The sequence below is a fragment of the Leguminivora glycinivorella genome, chromosome 12 (genome assembly GCF_023078275.1).
Source record: "Leguminivora glycinivorella isolate SPB_JAAS2020 chromosome 12, LegGlyc_1.1, whole genome shotgun sequence".
Classification (NCBI taxonomy): domain Eukaryota; kingdom Metazoa; phylum Arthropoda; class Insecta; order Lepidoptera; family Tortricidae; genus Leguminivora; species Leguminivora glycinivorella.
In genome coordinates, this window is record NC_062982.1 from 20,242,840 (window position 1) to 20,261,821 (window position 18,982).

Sequence of the window (18,982 nt, forward strand, 5' to 3'; positions counted from 1 at the left end):
AAGTAGACCTGGAACTGCTGGTTGGAGAACCGCGCCATCTATACGTTTTCATGCAACAAGTCATGTCTACCAGCCAGCTGCAGTTGTTACAGTTTTATAAGGATATTAGTGAGTTGACACCTTATCTTATATTATAACAAATATATAGGGCCCTTTACATGAGCAGAACTTCAAGTAGACCTGGAACTGCTGGTCGGCGAACCGCGACATCTATATTATGCTACGTCGGGTCTACCAGCCGGCCGCAGTTGTTACAGTTTTTTAAGGACATAAGTGAGTTCTGACATGTTAAACCTTATATCCAGTGATCGGAACTATGGGAGCAAAACTTTAACAAAAACCTTAGAGCTGACATAAATTTAAAATAAAACCAAGATTATTATTTTCAGATCTTGTTAAATAGGCTACTTGCCTCCTAGTCAAATCAGCTTGTTTTTAATAACTTACTAATATGGAATTTATATGAAATCGAATTGAGTGACGTCACGGTCAACTCAGTTACTTTATATATTTCTACCTGACTTATTAAATAGAAATTGTATTTAAAAGTAACTTCTGTCCGTGTTTTTCTTATAAATTATGTAATGCTTTATTTCGTGCAAGCTATAAAATATTTTATTTTAACTACAGTCAAGTTCCCTATTTGATTATATACCTGAATCCATGATTTCTAATACATTACTACAAGGATATTAATATTTTCATGGCTGTAAGTACTCTAAAATGTCCACTTAGCAAGTTTTGTTAAAGTTTTGCTCCCATAGTTCCGATCACTGCTTATACCAAAGGTATATACGATACGCTTACGCATGCGCTGAGGGCCTTAGTCGGCGAGATTTTTATTTTTGAGAGACTCGCCACTTCAATAGAAGAAGGGGAGAGAGAGCTTAGCACGGCAGTGGTCAGGGGGACACGATAGATAGATAGATAGATATACGTTTATTTGTTTGTCACAATACACACAGAATACACAAAAGAAATAAGTTACAAAAAAGAATTAGAATACATAATAAGCAAATTGGAAAACAGGAAATAACACAGATTTTTACCATAGCGTACTATGATACTGTGCGCGTCGCAACAAGACAAAAGGGTTACGGCTCAGTATTACGCTACGCCCTGAGGCAGCAGCACTGATATTCTGCCGGAACCGGATCAGATCACGATAACACATAATTGATTGAATAAGAAATATTGTAAAGAGATGAAATTATATACCTAAAATATCTAAAAATAATAGCCTATGAAACGAGTGAGATGAATGCTATGATGAAAAGAAATGTGTGTTTGATCTGTTAGATCGATAGATAGTAAAATAATTGCTACAGCTAGAGCTAAAGCTGAAGCTAAATCCGGTAATCTGCAACCAGGTAGCCATAAGGGATACCCAAACTTTGTTTTTCTAAAAGATATTTTTTAAAATGACGTTTAAAAGTAAATTTAGTTCGATAGCTTCGAAATTATCGTAATTTCTGTTACATAAATTCTGTCATTTATTTTGTAACTGGATTCGTATAAATTCGTGTCAATTAAGGCTATGATTAGATGTCCTTGAACACCAACAATGCATTTCTCACGCCTCCGATCGATATGATGGGGCCATAGCTCGCTATTTATGATATTGATGTGCCAATAAGGTCTCTACAATATTGTATTATGTTACCACAATAGTTATTCATGAAAACAAAAATGTATACCTTAAAGTCGCCGTCAATAGAACTTGTGAACAATGTAAACAAACCATTCTATAAAATATCAATATTCTAGCACAAGTTTATTGCTTTAAAGGTTGAGGAACATAATGTGATATGAATTGATTAAATAACACATGGATTTAGCCAGTATCTGATGAGTTAGAATGAAAATTAAAGACATTTTGACTACAAGGTTTGTTTACATTGTTCACAAGTTCTATTGACGGCGACTTTACATCGGCGTTCTTGGTCAACGGGTGACAGGTACTTTCTGTGCAAATTCAGCAATTTGATTTATCTTGCTAACTGTAAGATATAATTACACAGACCAACCCCTATAGACATCTATTACAAGACGACTCGCGGTGGCCAGCCTTCCTAGTATTTGCACTGATATAAGCGCGGGCGCTCGCCGTGCCCGATCAGTATCGACCAAGTAACAGACCCGAAAGCAGCGCGTGTTTTTCGCACAAAAAAATTGGAAAAGGGTATTTTGATGCCTTAAAGATGTCCACCTGTAGTGTGAAATGGTGTGGAAAGGTAACAAGAAGCTCAAATTTAAAAACAGACGGCATTACATTCCACAAATAAGTCATATTTATAATTTATTCAGAGCCGGCATAGGTCAACTTACATTGGCCACTTACGCGTCAGTAGAGGGACAGTCATACTTCTGTCCCTTTTCATCTGGCGCGACTGCCCGCCGTCCTTGAAACGGCCAATCACAGCGCGCTTAACACATTCCCCGCCCGCTCCTCGCACCCCAAACACTGGTGACTCGTATCGCGAACCAAATATACAAGACTGCCACTCTATAGGAGGTTCTCTGTGTATAATTATAACAATATTAATATGAAAAAAGTATTCGTTTTTAGGGTTCCGTAGTCAACTAGGAACCCTTGCCATGTCTGTCTGTCCGTCCGTCCGTCCGCGGATAATCTCAGTAACCGTTAGCACTAGAAAGCTGAAATTTGGTCCCAATATGTATATCAATCACGCCAACAAAGTGCAAATAAAAATGGAAAAAAATGTTTTATTAGGGTACCTCCCCTACATGTAAAGTGGGGGCTGATTTTTTTTTTCATTTCAACCCCAAAGTGTGATATATTGTTGGATAGGTATTTAAAAATGAATAAGGGGTTTACTAAGATCGTTTTTTGATAATATTGATATTTTCGGAAATAATCGCTTCTAAAGGAAAAAAAAGTGCGTCCCCCCCCTCTAACTTTTGAACCATATGTTTAAAAAATATGAAAAAAATCACAAAAGTAGAACTTTATAAAGACTTTCTAGGAAAATTGTTTTGAACTTGATAGGTTCAGTATTTTTTGAGAAAAATACGAAAAACTACGGAACCCTACACTGACCGTGGCCCGACACGCTCTTGGCCGGTTTTTATATAATAAAATTATTGGTTTGTCACCAGAACTGTTTCAAACAAAGCTGCTAGATCCAAACCTAAAGCCGAGCGAAGAGGAACAAGCAACGTTATTCCGTGAAGCGACACAACTACTCGCCCGTCGTGGTAATACCGGCTTTTCACCTAACGGGGACCTGAAGAGGTACCGTATTATATTATATCAACTTTTTGAAACACTCTTTCTCTAGCGTCGGTGTCTGATCAAGAAAAGTAGAACGTCACAACTGTCGAGTTGACTAGACATCGACTCTCGTAACATTTGTAGGGTGACCCTTAGTCCGTTTTCACATCATCCTATGCGATATCGGATGTAGGACCGTTTTCCATACATTTAAGCCGCCATCTTTGATTTTTGCTATTGAAATCCATCCGACATCCGATTTCTGCTCGGATATTGTGAATACGCACTTATTCTAAGAACCTGTTGGTTTTGAACGGCGTTGCAAAACCTTATATTTTAAATAGGTAAAGAAATTTGACCTTCCTATTCTCTATTCAATAATGCAACCTCCAGTTCCGATTTCAATACTATCGGGAAAATCGAAGCACATAAAATATAATGAATCTCTATACGGCAACTTTCTTTCATAATTTATTAAGATATCGGGCTCTAGTATATTACCTACATACCTATTCATAAACGTTCACTAAAGTTATGAAACCGATAAAGTTCTCGTTTGTCCCTTTCCGACGTATTGGTGTGGTGAAAGGGACAAACGAACTTTATCGGCTTGACAACTTTAGTGAACGTTTATGAAGGGGGTTAGTATTTAAAATGTACTAGAAAGTTACACGTTAATGCAGGAACCATTATTTTATGCAGATTACAAACGTGCCCCGAAATATTTACGGCGGCGAACGAGGTGCAAGCGGTGCTGGAAAATGTGTTGCTGCCCCGTTTCTTACACAGTGAAGAGGTGAGACAAAACAACAGTACTTATCGTTCTAGATAGCTAATAACATCATTGCAACGATTTCGAGGACATCGACGAACAAACTGTTATGCTTATAAATCGTAAAAAGACCGAATAATAAAGCCTTTAAAAATCTCTGGGAGTATCAAATCTGACTGTGCACTCTTGCGATACTCGGTCGATTTTGTTTCTTGAGGTTTAGAAATAGAAAGGCAAAAATATCGAAATATTTACTTAAATATCATAGAGCTTATTTACTGATTAATCAACTTATTGAAATATATATTTTTAAATTAAAGGAAAATGGAAAAATTCACACCTCCGTCAGGACTCGAACCTGCGACCTCTGGCCATGCCGGGGCCATCCCGCTTCCAACTGCACCACGATTGAAATATATTTTTTTGTTACAGTATTACAAAATATTGATCGGATCCAGAATACCCACAGGCTATCAGAAGCAAAACAAAAAGTGAGTAAAACATAAGTAATAGGGTAAAAAAATAATTACGCATGTTTCTTAAAGTGAAAATTATAACTTCTTTGATATTAAATAGTCCTATATTTTTGGTATTTCCATACATATAAGACCAATCATTGTTACTATATCTAGGGCACCGCCAGTACGCGCTAAAGGTCCACCGCGCGCTCCCAACTCCGGCCTAGTGTTAGAACACTGTTCTAACGAAGACGGCGACGACGGGGCCCTGCTGGCTTGCTTGGAACATCTCGCTGACGAGTTGGATGATGACCTTGTCACGTACAAAGTTGTGTTAACCAGGGTCGATATCAGAATGGTAAGTTTTCATTGACACAGAACACTATATTACGAACGTACGCCACGAGTGTAGGTGATGCGTGACGTTTCGTAGGCAACACATGTAAGCGGATGAGAAAGATTCATCTTCGTTCATTCTCATCCGCTTACATGTGTTGCATGCGAACACGGTGCGTACACTAGGGTGGAGCGAAAAAACACTTTTCTGGAATTAGCAAACCTAATAGTTATAAATCAATGCCCCTTAGTCTATGAAGCCTTTGTGCAAATTTTCAGCTTTTTAAATCAACATCTTCTGCCTCCGCATTAGGGTTGAAATTTTGAAAATCTCATACAAACCTAAAAATTCAACTTTCAGATAAAAAAAAATTACGACAGTATTATGTTTGTATACATATGTTATTGATACATATATAATTATGAGAAACTACAAAAAGTTGCGAAAATAGCGTCAAGAATCGCCAAAGTTTGCCTAGTTTCAGTACATTCGCCAAAATAGCCGCTAAAATACTGAAAATTGGCGATTTTTAACGCAATTTTCGCAATTTTTGATAGTTTCTTGTAATAATATGTATCAATAATGTATACTGAACATAATACTGCCGAAAAACATTTTTTATCTAAAAGTTGAATTTTCAGGTTTGTATGAGATTTTCAAAATTTCAAACCTAATGCGGAGGCAGAAGATGTTGATTTAAAAAGCTGAAAATTTGCACAAAGGCTTCATAGGCATTGATTGATAACTATTAGGTTTGCTAATTCCAGAAAAGTGTTTTTTCACTCCACCCTAGCGTACACATACATATCGCGAAACGTACCTACGTTTGCTAGAAGTGTTACCACTGGTCTTATACTGTGACTACACAGGAGTATTAGAACACCGTTCTTACGATGATGGCGACGTCGGGGCCCTGCTGGCTTGCTTGGAACATCTCGCTGACGAGTTGGATGATGACCTTGTCACGTACAAAGTTGTGTTAACCAGCGTCGACATTAGAATGGTGAGTGTTCAGTCAAATCAAATAACACACGGTATTATTAAAACTAGTAATGACACTACTAAAAGACGTACACCGTGCGGCATGTATGTATGCGTGTCGTGTTCGTAGGCAACACATGTTGTCACACTAGACAGTTATCTATCTTGTAACTAAATGTTAATTAATAGCCGGGTCCACACAGCGAGGCATGTCGCGAATGTTCTCACGCGGAAAACGTTAATTGTGGACGTGCCTCGGCCGAGGCAGGTTGCTTCCCCGAGCATAAAGCAAGCAATTGAGCAATTCTGCTTTATTCCATTAGTGGAAACTGTTTTGGCTCATATGTTAGTCATGTAACCTATATTATGTAAAATTGTAAGCTGTTTGTTTCCCAATAAAGATAAAATAAAAAAATAAAATAAAGCGCGCACTGCCTCGGCCAAGACTCATCTACATAGCACGTTTGCCGCGCGAGGAAATTGCCTCGCTCTGTGTGGACCCGGCTATACATTAAAACTTTTTTATAGGAATGATTTTGTCGTTTTCTTAGGTGTATGAAACAACACACGTGACGTCATTAAGTTGAGTCTTTACGTTTGTAACTTACGCTCTTTCTGCTCGAAGTAGTAATAAAAAGGGATTTTCGCATTAAAATAGCAGTTTTTTGAAAAAAAAAAAAATACGTCTCCCTTTTATTATTGAGTTCCTTCAAACCAAACAATAAAGAGTAGTACTCAAAAATATGAAATGTTGTCAATTGGGTAGGTAAAGTTTATCAAGTGACCTAAATGACGTTTGTGAAAATGAATGGCAGATGAGGTGAAAAAAGCGATGTTAACTGTCAGTGTCACTTAGGTGTCATTGATGTTTTTTTTTCTAATTTAATTTTCATCAATTTGCCTATTTTGCAGCAAGCGCCTCCCCGCACCGGCACCGTCCGCGTGTTCACCCTGTGCGTGTACTGCGTAGAACGAGGAGCCGAGCCCCGCGCCTGGACCGTGGACAGGAGCGAACACGATTTCCACCTTCTCCGGAGTAAACTCCTGGAGTTCCATGGGGAGCGTCTATTACAAGACTTGCCGCTGCCGTCTAGAAGGTAATTTTGTAAATAGGCTACTTGACCCTTTTTAGGGTTCCGTAGTCAACTAGGAACCCTTATAGTTTCGCCATGTCTGTCTGTCCGTCCGTCCGTCCGTCCGTCCGTCCGTCCGCGGATAATCTCAGTAACCGTTAGCACTAGAAAGCTGAAATTTGGTACCTATATGTATATCAATCACGCCAACAAAGTGCAAAAATAAAAAATGGAAAAAAATGTTTTATTAGGGTACCCCCCCTACATGTAAAGTGGGGGCTGATATTTTTTTTGATTCCAACCCCAACATGTGATATATTGTTGGATAGGTATTTAAAAATGAATAAGGGTTTACTAAGATCGTTTTTTGATAATATTAATATTTTCGGAAATAATCACTCCTAAAGGAAAAAAAAGTGCGTCCCCCCACCTCTAACTTTTGAACCATATGTTTAAAAAATATGAAAATATCACAAAAGTAGAACTTTATAAAGACTTTATAGGAAAATTGTTTTGAACTTGATAGGTTCAGTAGTTTTTGAGAAAAATACGGTAAACTACGGAACCCTACACTGGGCGTGGCCCGACACGCTCTTGGCCGGTTTTTAAAGTCTGTCTGATATGATTAAGCACTGTCCAATGAACCGAAATGAAATATTACCATATTTTATTATGACCTAAAAACAGCAAACAATATTTTTGAAATGTACTTTACGTAATCAGGCGAAAACAACACAATAATGTTAATCTATAGATTATCTTATATATTATTCGAAAACAACATTTTCTGACTTTTTAAGTATGAAGGCATAAAGTTCAATATGTCAGTGATTGTTTTGACATGTAGTAAGGTTCGAATTTGACGACGTCGCTACATCGCTGACAGCGTTTCCGGTGGCCAAAATAAATAAAAAAATTACACATTTTTAATCGAAAATAAGTAGTCATACACTTTTAATACCCAAAATCTATAAATATTGTTTTTTTATGTCAAATACTACAGAAGACAGTCATTTATTGTGCCAAATTCGATATGAGTCTAGTAGCCTATTTGTACGAAGGGTCAAAATAAAAAAATACCCTGCAGCAGGGAAACCCACGACAAATTGGTCCCACGATCTCAACTAGATCGCAGGGAGCCGATAGGTAAGAATAGCGCAACACCGACCGTTCTGTAGATCCCCGGGGAGTCCTAGTCCTGCCTCAAGCTAGGAACATACTACGCGGACGTCCGTCGTAAATCGACCGCGACCGCGACCGATCAGTGTGCACGGAACAAAACATCCAGATTTCGATCGGACGTCCATGCGCTCAAGGCCACGTCCACTTCCGTCGACCGATAGTTTGCACGGTTATGTGTAATTTCATTGTCCAGATTCCCGTCCGCGGTCGATTTACGACGGACGTCCGCGTAGTATGTTCCTAGCTTTATACGTCTTTCGGGTTTTGGGATGACGATGATGAATTAAAATTCACTTATAGTTGGTATGGTTTTTTTTGGCGTGTCGTAAAAGTTGTGAAATCAATCGCTCTAATGATTCGAATTATCTGATTCAGGCCTTTAATAATCTACTTTCCTTTTAGTCAAATTAGCTTCTTTTTAAAATTTGTCAAAATTAATTGAACGATATACTAATATAGATAAATAGCTTTTGCCCGCGTCTTCGCTCGCGTTAAATTATAAAATTGCGGAATGCTCCATACAAACGTCCACCCCCCATTTTAGGGAAGTTGGAGGGATAGAAGGAGACAAAAAGTAGCCTATGTCACTCTCCATCCCTTCAACTATCTCCACTTAAAAAATCACTTCAATTCGTCGCTCCGTTTTGTCGTGAAAGATGGACAATAGTTTTTGTTATACAAGGGGGCAAAGTTGTATTTTAACGCCGAGTGTGGAATTGAAAAACGAGCAAGTGAAAGGATTCTATAGTTGAACCACGAGCGAAGCGAGTGGTTCGAGAATAGAATCCTGAACTTGCGAGTGTTTTAACACACGAGAAGTAAAATACATTTGCACCCGAGTGTAACACAAAACTTTTCCCCTCACTATAGCGAGGAAACTACAACGCAAAAAATGCGTTTATCACTGCTTCCAGTAGTTCCACGGGTGGTAAATCATCTTTATTACTAGATTCACCTACTTTTATCAATTTTAAAGCAGTTAATTTGACTTTATTCAACACAACACGTGTTAACAAAACACGTGTTTCCGAGCTAGTGAGGGGAAAACAAACAAACACACACACTGTCTCATTTATAATATTAGTATGGATATGAACCCGTATCGAGTGACGTCACGGTAACTTATTTAGTTTATGTATTTCTATCCGACTTATTAAATATAAATTGTGTTTAAAAATAACGACTACATGTGTTTTTCTTACAATTATCTGATGCTTTATTTAGTGCATGGTATACAATATTTTGTTTTAAGTACACGCAATTTCCCTATTTTGACCAACCTTCTAATTATCATCTCACATTTCCAGAGACAACAGCCCATTGGAAACCCTCCGCTACAAGTACGAAGATTTCCTCCAGCGCGCCCTAGAAGCGCCCCTGCTCCAAAGCTCCGCACTACTCAGGCTGTTCCTCTCTGGCACCGACTTCGCACTCGCGGCTGCCGCCGCTGCACTAAACGGGCCGGATATTGGGAATATGGTTACCGCGGTTACTCATAGGCTGAGAAAAGAAAAAGGACAACATTTGGAGTCGTTTTTGAGAAACTATTTGCTGTCGGCAGATTTGGAGCGATATCAAGCGCTGTAAGTACACTTATAAAGTAATTTAACATATCACATTATTAAGACCAAATATAGGAAATATGGTAGAGACACACTCATTTTATTTTAAAATACAATATTTATAGTAAAATTAAACTTTTCATCTCCTTTTTTGTACCAATTATTCCCAACTTCAGAATAATAACAACACGTCATCGAACCTTTTGGGATCGCACCAAAGCTTAGAGATCAGACCAAGCACATTTTTCAGCGGTTTTGTTAATATTTTGTTATGGCAGACTTCGTCTCATTTTTTTTATACCGCGTCGGTGGCAAACAGGAATACGGTCCGTCTGATGGAAAGCAGTCACCGTAACCTATGGACGCCTGCAACTCGAGGGGTGTCACATGCGCGTTGTTGTTGTTGTTGAATGTCCTATGGCACCCCATAGGTGCATAGGGCCTCCACAAGATCCTTCCACGCCTTTCTATCTTGAGCCTACCCATTAAAAACTTGTACACTCCTTTTTTGAAGGATCCCATACTGTAGTTCATTGTTCCTCGGGAGGAAGCTAATTCTACAACCGGAGCGTCTCGGCCTGGCTATTGGGTTATAGTGTGGCTAAAGTTTGTTTTATTCAGTCAGAATTATAAATCTAATTTTTACGTCTAATCTTTTTTTTAGAAAGCAAGGCGCAGGTGTGGAAGAGGCTCAAGAAGTGAGCGAAGACGTGAATAAACGTCCGCGTAGGCGGGACATCAGGGAATCAGTATTCGGGAACAATTTCGATGTAGAACCCAGTAGGGAGATAATTGATGGCAGCTACCAGGATAAAGTGAAAGGGTTCACGCAGTGTCTTATGTATTTATGTGAGTATATTTTATCTTCATTTGCGTAGATTAAGTATGTTAAATTTGAGTTGTCGCGACAATTATTTGGCAAAAACTTCGGTGTCGAACTCAGTGGAAAAATGGGTTAATGCAGTTTCTTGTGTATTTTTATGAGTAAAATCGTAGAGCAATATCGTGGAAAGCGAAATATTTGAAGGGTTTATAGTATTGATCAAAATAATTTTCTTTGAGCAAGTTTGTGATTAACATTTGAAAATGTTATGTATTGACGTTTACAGTGGAATTTACCGCAAAGTTTATACAAAATAAAGGGGCATTTCATCTAGTTCTAAAATTCCGAGCCTGAAACTTCCTTAGATTTTTCACATCCTTTTTAGGGTTCCGTACCAAAAAGGTACAAAAATAAACCCTTATGGTACACCTCGGACACTGGCGATTAAATATACCTCTATGAAAGAGGCGCGTTCCTAGCACACAGTCTCAGCTCGTGTAGGTGAACGCGTACCATGCTTGTATGAGTGAAATATGACAGGTCGACTGTTCGCGTTTTTGACAGGCGGTAACTGTGAGGTAACCGAGAGGGGGTGGGTGACACTTTCAACGGGGAGCGGGAGTGGCCATACTGTACGATAGTACTCTTTATTATACTGTGCTTATGGTGCGACTCTGTCCTTCTGTCTGTCTGTCACAATCACATTACTAAATATCTCGATTTTCAATAGCCTAAATTGTGTCCCACTGCTGGCCAAAGGCCTCCCCTTCCTTTCTACACTCCCCACGGTTTGATACCCGCTCTTACCAGTCGCTGTAAAATACGTCGAGGTCGTCCCACCATCTCTTCCTGGGTCGTCCTCTGTCCCGGCTAATTCACACCCTTTTTTGTTTCAGTAATAAAAGTCCTCCACGCACGAAGCTGGCTGGTCCACGTGTTTGGCGGAGTGATCGGTTCCGTGCGTCGAACCGTAGATGACGCTTTAGAGCGCTGGCTCAATAAGACGCTCGCGACCAGTCTGTGCGAACGGCGGCTGGCGCATCTTATTAAATTAGGACATGGTTAGTAAGATATCTTAGTACTAATTCTTGTTTTTTTTTTTTCACTCTTACTGTGACGGTGTACGTAGTGACGTCATCGAATTCGAACCTTACTGCATGTCAAAACAATCACTGACATATTGAACTTTATGCCTTCATACTTAAAAAGTCAGAAAATGTTGTTTTCGAATAGAATGACCTGATGCATAGATAGTCTATAGATTAACATGATTGTGTTGTTTTCGCCTGATTACGTAAAAGTATACTTTAAAAATATTTTTTGCTGTTTTTAAGTCATAATAAAATATGGTAATATTTTATTTCGGTTGATTGGACAGTATTTAATCATATAAGACAGACTTTAAAAAAAGGTCTAGTAGCCTTTTCAATTCTTATAGTCAATATTTTTCCACAGACATATTATTCGGCAAGAAATCCATCCCACCCCGTCTACCAGCAACCAAGCAACGTCAAATAGCGCGCACACAACTACGGCGGGCCGTTCCACCCGCTGCCATCGCGGTATTAGGCACCGGCGCTGTTCAAGCGGTAGATAAAGCCTTTGAGTTGCTACAGAAGCCACAGTTTAACAAACAGGTAGGTTCTACTATCCCGACAGCTACTAAAATCTAAGTTTTTGTAATATTTCGTCAGCTAAGAGACAGTCAAACAGATAGTGTTAAAATTCAATACCACTACGTCTATCAGCCACCAAACAACGTCAAATAGCGCGCACACAACTACGTCGGGCCATTCCGCCCGTTGCCGTATTAGGTACTGGTGCTGTTCAAGCGGTAGATAAAGCCTTCGAGCTGCTGCAGAGGCCACAGCTTAACAAACAGGTAGGTTCTACTATCCCCGCAGCTAAAAACAAAGTGTTTAAAGTACATAGACGACAAACAACTTCAAGTAGCACATTCATAACTACGTCGGGCCGTTCCGCCTGCCACTATCGCGGTATTAGGCACCGCTGTTCAAGCGGTAAATAAAGCCTTCGAGTTACTGCAGAGGCCATAGTTTAACAAACAGGTAGGTGCTACTATCCCCACAGCTTCTAAAATCTAAGTTGCTAATTTATGTCGTCAGCTAAGAGACAGTCAAACAGATAGTGTTAAAAGTCAATACCACAGCGTCTACCATCAACCAAGCAACGGCAAATAGCGCGCACAACTACAGCGGGCCGTTCCACCCGCTACTATCGCGGTATTAGGCACCGGCGCTGACGGCGAGACGACTAAAAAAAACTAATTAGTCCGTTAATTACATTATCGAAGAATATTAGACACGTATTTTTTCTTTTTTCTCGTAAACTAAAAATGACGACGGTACAGTGCGTTGAATTTTCGCGTGACGTCACGCCTAGGTACTATTTTTACTTGGAAGTGACGTCACAAGCCCCCACTCCGGAACTTTGATACTCTATATCTTTGTATTTTTTCATTAATTAGAAAAAGCGAAAAATATGTGTTCAGTATTTTTGGACGATCTAACTGACGGACTGAACAGAATGCCATTATTTTATGTAGTCGTCATCCCTATTCTGATAAAATAGTCCCTATTTTCTATTGCATATGAAGCAGAAGAATCCTTCTCTGACAGAAACCACACCTGCTTTTTTGTTGCAGTTGGTGTACAATCTCCTCGATCTATGTATAATGGAGCTGTTCCCGGAATTAAGTGCCACAGACAACAAATCACCGAACGAACCAAAGAGTTGAGGCAGTGCTTAAATTCTAAATTGTATATTTATAAGAAACATCGTACACACTTTTATATGGGCCAATTTATTTGATGTTGCACACGACCCTCTTTAATTTGGTAAGTTTTCTATTATTTTTTTGTTTTCTTATATTTTTTTATTATCAGAGCGTACACCCACCTTAAATGCCGGCATCGCACCTCCAACACTTCTGGTGTTTCGTTTGTCTATGAGCGGCAATAATCGCTTACCATTAGAAATCGTAAAAGATGCTAACAGAATAGCATTACTTATTGAAATTGATTGATGGTAACATATGGAATTGAATTGAATAATTTATTTTGGAACCCTTTCTGAGCATGAAGAAAGTTCAAGGTAGGAAATTCTTAGTGTACAACTTTGAATAAATCGGCAAAACATACAATTCATGGATCTTACTTGCTAAAAAAATGTGGTTTTCCATCAAACAAATGTAATAAGAACCATTTGTCTGAAATCCACCAGAAATTGCATACACAAGAAGAGAAAAGGGCACTTTTCTGATCGAAAACTACAAATAAGATCCACCGATATTAAAATAAGTGTTGTTATTAGTATTATTGATAACGTCCTATGCATTTTTTGTAAATTGCAACGTACTAGTGATAATGATTTTATTATATTTAGCCGTTTCACTGCTGAAACCAGTTAAGCAGTTCTAAAACTAGCCGGCCTAGCTAAGTGACAATCGGTGACGCTACATGGCGATAGAAACGAAGTCTGGCTCTGTCGCGTCACTACAGAAGAGCGATAGGGAAAGCTAGCTACTCGCGTAGAACGGCCCGGCCCCGACATTGGTCTAAGCGCGACAGCGGTGAGCGGCAGCCATACGTGCGAATGGAAAGTCCCAGCGCTGTGTCTCACTCCAATGTATGGCCGCCGCTCACCGTTGTCGCGCTTAGACCAATGTCGTGGCTGAGCCGTAATGATGACGTTGGCTACAACCGTATTTCGTACATCATATTTCTTATTTTAAATATATATACAAAAAATAGATTTAATACAATGAGGAGGCACACTGACATTTTATCGCGCCAGGCGGCGCTTGTGCAAGTGCCTAGGCATGTCACTATCATTCATATGTGTGAGAGAGAAAAAACATATCATCTTCTCACTCTCGCTTATGAAATTCTTAATCTGTGCAATGGGTGGCGCCATCTGTCATATCCTTTGAGTGTGCCTCCTCATACATGACATGAGCATTTTCAGAATTTGGGACACCCCAATTAGCGTAAGTTGTCAACAAAAATTAACTCACTGTCAGTTGTGTGACGACAATTAAGTATAAAATCTGTCTAAAAATTTACTTTTTTCATATTTTGAATGTAGATTATCACAAAAACAATATTTTTATAGAAATTTCATACTTAATTATCGTCACAAAACTGACTGTGAGTTAATTTCTGTTAATTTCTGTTACGATTTACTAAGCTAATCTTAAAACTAGGAGCGTTGTTGGGAGTGATTATTCGGATGGAAGAGGACATAGTTTGACCAGGGGCCTTTTAACTAGGTTATCCTTCGCGGTTTTAACGGTAGCCACCCGAACTACTCCGTCAGGTCCGTTATGGAGAGACACAACTCGTCCCAACGGCCAATGAAGAGGAGGTCGGTTGTCGTCTTTAATAAGTACGAGTGAGTTTACGGTTAACGGTGTCGAGTCTTTGGTCCATTTTGCCCGCTGAGTTAAAGCATGTAGGTACTCATTATTCCATCGTTTCCAGAACTGCTGTTGGAAAGCTTGGATGAGTTGCCAACGGTCTAGGCGATTTAATTTGACGTCTGTGTAATCAGAGTCAGGGACAGCAGTCAGAGGCTCTAATGTCAGAAAGTGACCGGGTGTGAGAACGTCAAGGTCGTTAGGGTCAGAGCTTAATGGGCACAAAGGCCTAGAGTTTAGGATGGATTCCACTTGGGTGAAAATGGTCGATAATTCCTCGAACGTTAGAGTCTGGTCGCCAATAATGCGATACAAATGGGTTTTCGCGGCCTTAATTTGAATCTCCCATATGCCCCCGAAGTGTGGCGCGGATGGGGGTTGCGTTTGAAAGCAATACGCTCTGCATCTGAAGCTTGTTCGATACAAGCCGCTAATTGCGAGCTCGCGCCGACAAAGTTCGTACCGCAATCAGAATGAATTACGTTACAGCGCCCACGACGGGAAACGAAACGACGTAGGGCTGCGATGAACCCATCGGTTGAAAGCGTTGACACTACCTCCAAGTGCACGGCCTTTGTGCTAAGGCAGACAAACAGGCATAGATAAGCCTTGTCGATTTTCGCACCGCGGTGAGTTCCGAGTTTGATACGGAACGGACCACCGAAATCAACGCCGACTACAGAAAACGGTTTAGCCTGGTTGACTCGGAAGGCAGGAAGGTCGCTCATAAACGGTTGCAGAGGCTGTGGATGTAGCCGATAACATCGGATACATTTCGACAGCTGATGTCGTATAGCTCGCCTTGCAGCGAGTATCCAGAATTGCTGCAGGACCAAGTAGTGAGTCGTATTTAAACCCGGATGGAAGCATTTCCGATGCACCGATTCGATTACGCGTGTCGTAAGTACACATTTTCTAGGCAATAGAGCGGGATGCTTGTGCTCAAATTCTAATCCGGAGCGCGCAAGTCGTCCGCCCACCCTGAGTATACCTTGGTCGTCGAGAAACGGATTCAGTTTGCGAAGACTACGAGGTAACTGTTTCCGCAATTTAAGTTTCGATATCTCATCGGAAAAATGACGATTTTGGAAATGCTTAACGATTTCGAGTAGCGCCCGATGGCGCTCGGTGTCTGTTATGAACAGGCTTTCAGATCGAGAAGCGTTGCCACGCGCGTTGGTGCAAAACCTACGAACGTAAGCCAGAATGCGACAGACTTTGTCCAAGGACGAGTACCTCTCTAACAGCTGATCGATGATTGACGGTTGCTTGATAGGTTCGGTTTGGCTTGTTACCAGAGTTACCCGACGCTGCTCGGAAAGTACAACGTTGTCGTTGTTACGATCCTTCGATAGATCTGTTGGCCATTCAGACGGTGGTTGGGAAAGCCACTCTGGACCCGCCCACCATAGCGGATTGGTCAAAAGTTCATGTGGCAGCTGCCCACGTGAACAGATATCTGCGGGATTCGTTCCAGAGGGAACGTGTCTCCAGCAGGCGGTAGGAACGATGTCCTGCACGTGGCTAACACGATTGGCGACGAATGTCACCCAACGCGAGGACGGAGCACGCAACCAAGCCAAGGTAACGGTTGAATCACACCAAAGGTAAGTTTCGTCGATAGGAAGCCGTAGGGTGTCCTTGACGAACTTGATGAGGTCAGCAAGCAGCACTGCTGCGCACAGTTCTAACCGAGGCAAAGATTGTTTACGGAGTGGACAAATCTTCGCCTTTGCGCACACAAGATAGACGTGAACGGAACCGTCCGAATCGGTGACACGGAGATATATGACGGCGCCATACGCTACCTCCGAACTGTCGCAAAACCCGTGCAGCTGATACGTTTGAGCACCTTTTATGGTGAGCTTGCGAGGAATTTTCAGGTCCCTAATTTGAGGGAGCTGCTGGGAGAAGTTGTTCCACTGGGAGACAATTTCCGGAGGTGGAGTTTCATCCCATGATGTGCCAAGAATCCAAAGTTTTTGGATTAAGGCTTTGGCTTGGATTGTCAGAGGAGACAAGAAACCCAAAGGGTCAAAGATTCTGGCGACCTCGCTTAGAATCGTTCGTTTGGTACACGGTTGATTGGAAGGTTGAACGTTAAAAACGAACGAATCTGAAGCGGGTTCCCACTTAAGGCCAAGAACCTTAACGGTAGTGTCTTCGGCTTCGGTAAATGCGATGGCTTCCGAAAGACACATTTCTGAGGGCAAGTCCCTTAGAAGTTCGGGTTGGTTGCTTACCCATTTTCGAAGCTCAAAACAGCCGAGCTTGAAAAGGTCGATAACTTGTGACTTGATGTCACGAGCATCATCCAGCGAAGAACTTCCGGTAACAACGTCGTCGACATAAATATCGGAAGCTAGAACGGTTTTGGCCTTTGGGTACTTGTGCCCTTCATCGTTGGCCAATTGCTGGATCGTTCGGCAAGCAAGAAACGGAGCCGAGGAGACCCCGTACGTTACGGTGTTTAAAATATATTCCTGAAGAGGCTCATCTGGGTGAGCTCGCCAGAGAATACGCTGGTAATCCCGGTGTTGCGGAGCAACGTTAATTTGACGGTACATTTGGCGCACGTCAGCCATAAAGACCACTTCGTGCTCCCGGTAATGAAGAAGAATCTCCGCAATGTTGGATTGTAACTTTGGACCTGTTAATTGCGTGTCGTTCAGGGATTTGGAATGCGCATCTTTAGCTGACGCGTCAAAAACGACGCGCAGCTTCGTTGTGGCGCTCTCAGGGCGCAAAATGCAATGATGCGGCACGTAATACTTCCCTTGACCCATGTGCTTAGCAGGCACCAAAGTCATGTGACCACTTTCGATGTAGTCGGTCATGAAATCAACATATTGTTGTTTCAAGTCTGGATCACGAGACAGGCGCTTTTCGATAGCATGGAAGCGTCGTAACGCTATCTCCCGAGAGCCTTCAAACAAAGGCTCAGCGTTATCTTTGAAAGGGAGAGAGACGACGTACCTACCAGTCTCGTCACGGTAATGCTCATTTGTGAAGCTGTCTTCACAGAGCCGTTCATCTGGGGTTAATCGGGAAGAATGTGGAACGGTATCGATTTCCCAGAAGCGTTGAACGATATTGTTCAGGTTTTCATCCATATTGGGTGGTGGCACACTCAATAAGGATGACGAAGCTAGTCGGGTTCTTCCGACAATCAGCCATCCGAAGACTGAGTTGAGAGCACGCGGTTTATTGACGCAGCGTTTCACACGTTGGTCGAGAAGTGCCTCAGCAAAGACGTCGGCAGCGAACAAGACATCAATTGGACCAGGAATGTCAAAACCAGGATCTGCTAACGGTAATGTTTTGACGTTGCCCAATCCACTCGTATTGAGTCTTCCGATTGGCTGATCTGCACAAATGTGCGGTGCGACAAACATATCCAGACGGAAATGTACGGTGTCCTTGGAGCCTATATCACAGGTGACCTGGCCAGTCACCGATGCGGGTGCTCCACCAAGGACGCTTGGCCCCTCACTAGTCGCAGTAGGCTTCAGTTGTAGCCGTTGAGCTGCGTGAGTAGTAAGGAAATTGTTTTGACTTCCGGTATCGAATAACGCCCGGAAGGTATGAAACTTGCCCGAAGCATCACGAATTTGGACAAGCGCGGTTGCCAGTAGCACGGTCGTGTTTAAAAGTGAGTTCGACGAAGTCCGCGGTTCCTTAGCCAGTAACACGACTGGGCTAGGTTTTCCACCCGAAGGTTCAAGATGGCTGGCAACTTCCTCTCGGTGTAACAGAGTGTGGTGCTTCCGCTTGCATTTCTGACAAGAGAAAATCGATGTGCACTGTCTGACTGAATGAGATGCGTTAAGACAGTTGTAGCACCACTTTCTCTCTGTAGTGACAGCCATGCGTTCATCTACCGATTTAGCTAAAAAAGCCTTACAGGCTGATATGTGATGATCCTCATCACAGAAGGAACATTTTCGGACAACTTTCGGAGTTCCCGAAACTTTCGGTTTCACCTCTTGTTTCTCACCCTTCGCATGGGGGTTGCATTAACGGTAGGTGAGAGCAGGGTATGCGTGACGTTATGTCGCTTCGGTTTCTGAACGGTTCCCGTTGCCTCTTTAGAAGAACTCGCGGTTTTAGAAGTAACGGCG

The 18,982-nt window shown here is 41.4% G+C and overlaps 1 protein-coding gene across 1 annotated transcript; it reads left to right on the forward strand.

Annotated features, from left to right (window-relative positions):
- Positions 1–158: 158 nt before the first annotated feature.
- Positions 159–13,308, forward strand: LOC125232039 (sorting nexin-14-like). Its single transcript, XM_048137651.1, has 11 exons — positions 159–273; positions 3,121–3,256; positions 3,938–4,031; positions 4,440–4,498; positions 4,640–4,823; positions 6,696–6,880; positions 9,346–9,621; positions 10,265–10,449; positions 11,320–11,484; positions 11,879–12,060; positions 13,089–13,308. The coding sequence occupies exons 1-11, from the start codon at positions 159–161 to the stop codon at positions 13,179–13,181; spliced, it is 1,674 nt and encodes a 557-aa protein (XP_047993608.1). The 3' UTR covers positions 13,182–13,308.
- Positions 13,309–18,982: the final 5,674 nt, after the last annotated feature.

Bases quoted from the DNA above. Each gene is read 5' to 3' on its own strand.
- LOC125232039 (XM_048137651.1), top strand. From the start codon at position 159: ATGAGCAGAACTTCAAGTAGACCTGGAACTGCTGGTCGGCGAACCGCG. The intron at 3,257-3,937 runs GTACCGTATTAT...TATTTTATGCAG, and splicing joins CCTAACGGGGACCTGAAGAG to ATTACAAACGTGCCCCGAAA. The intron at 12,061-13,088 runs GTAGGTTCTACT...TTTTTGTTGCAG, and splicing joins AGCCACAGTTTAACAAACAG to TTGGTGTACAATCTCCTCGA.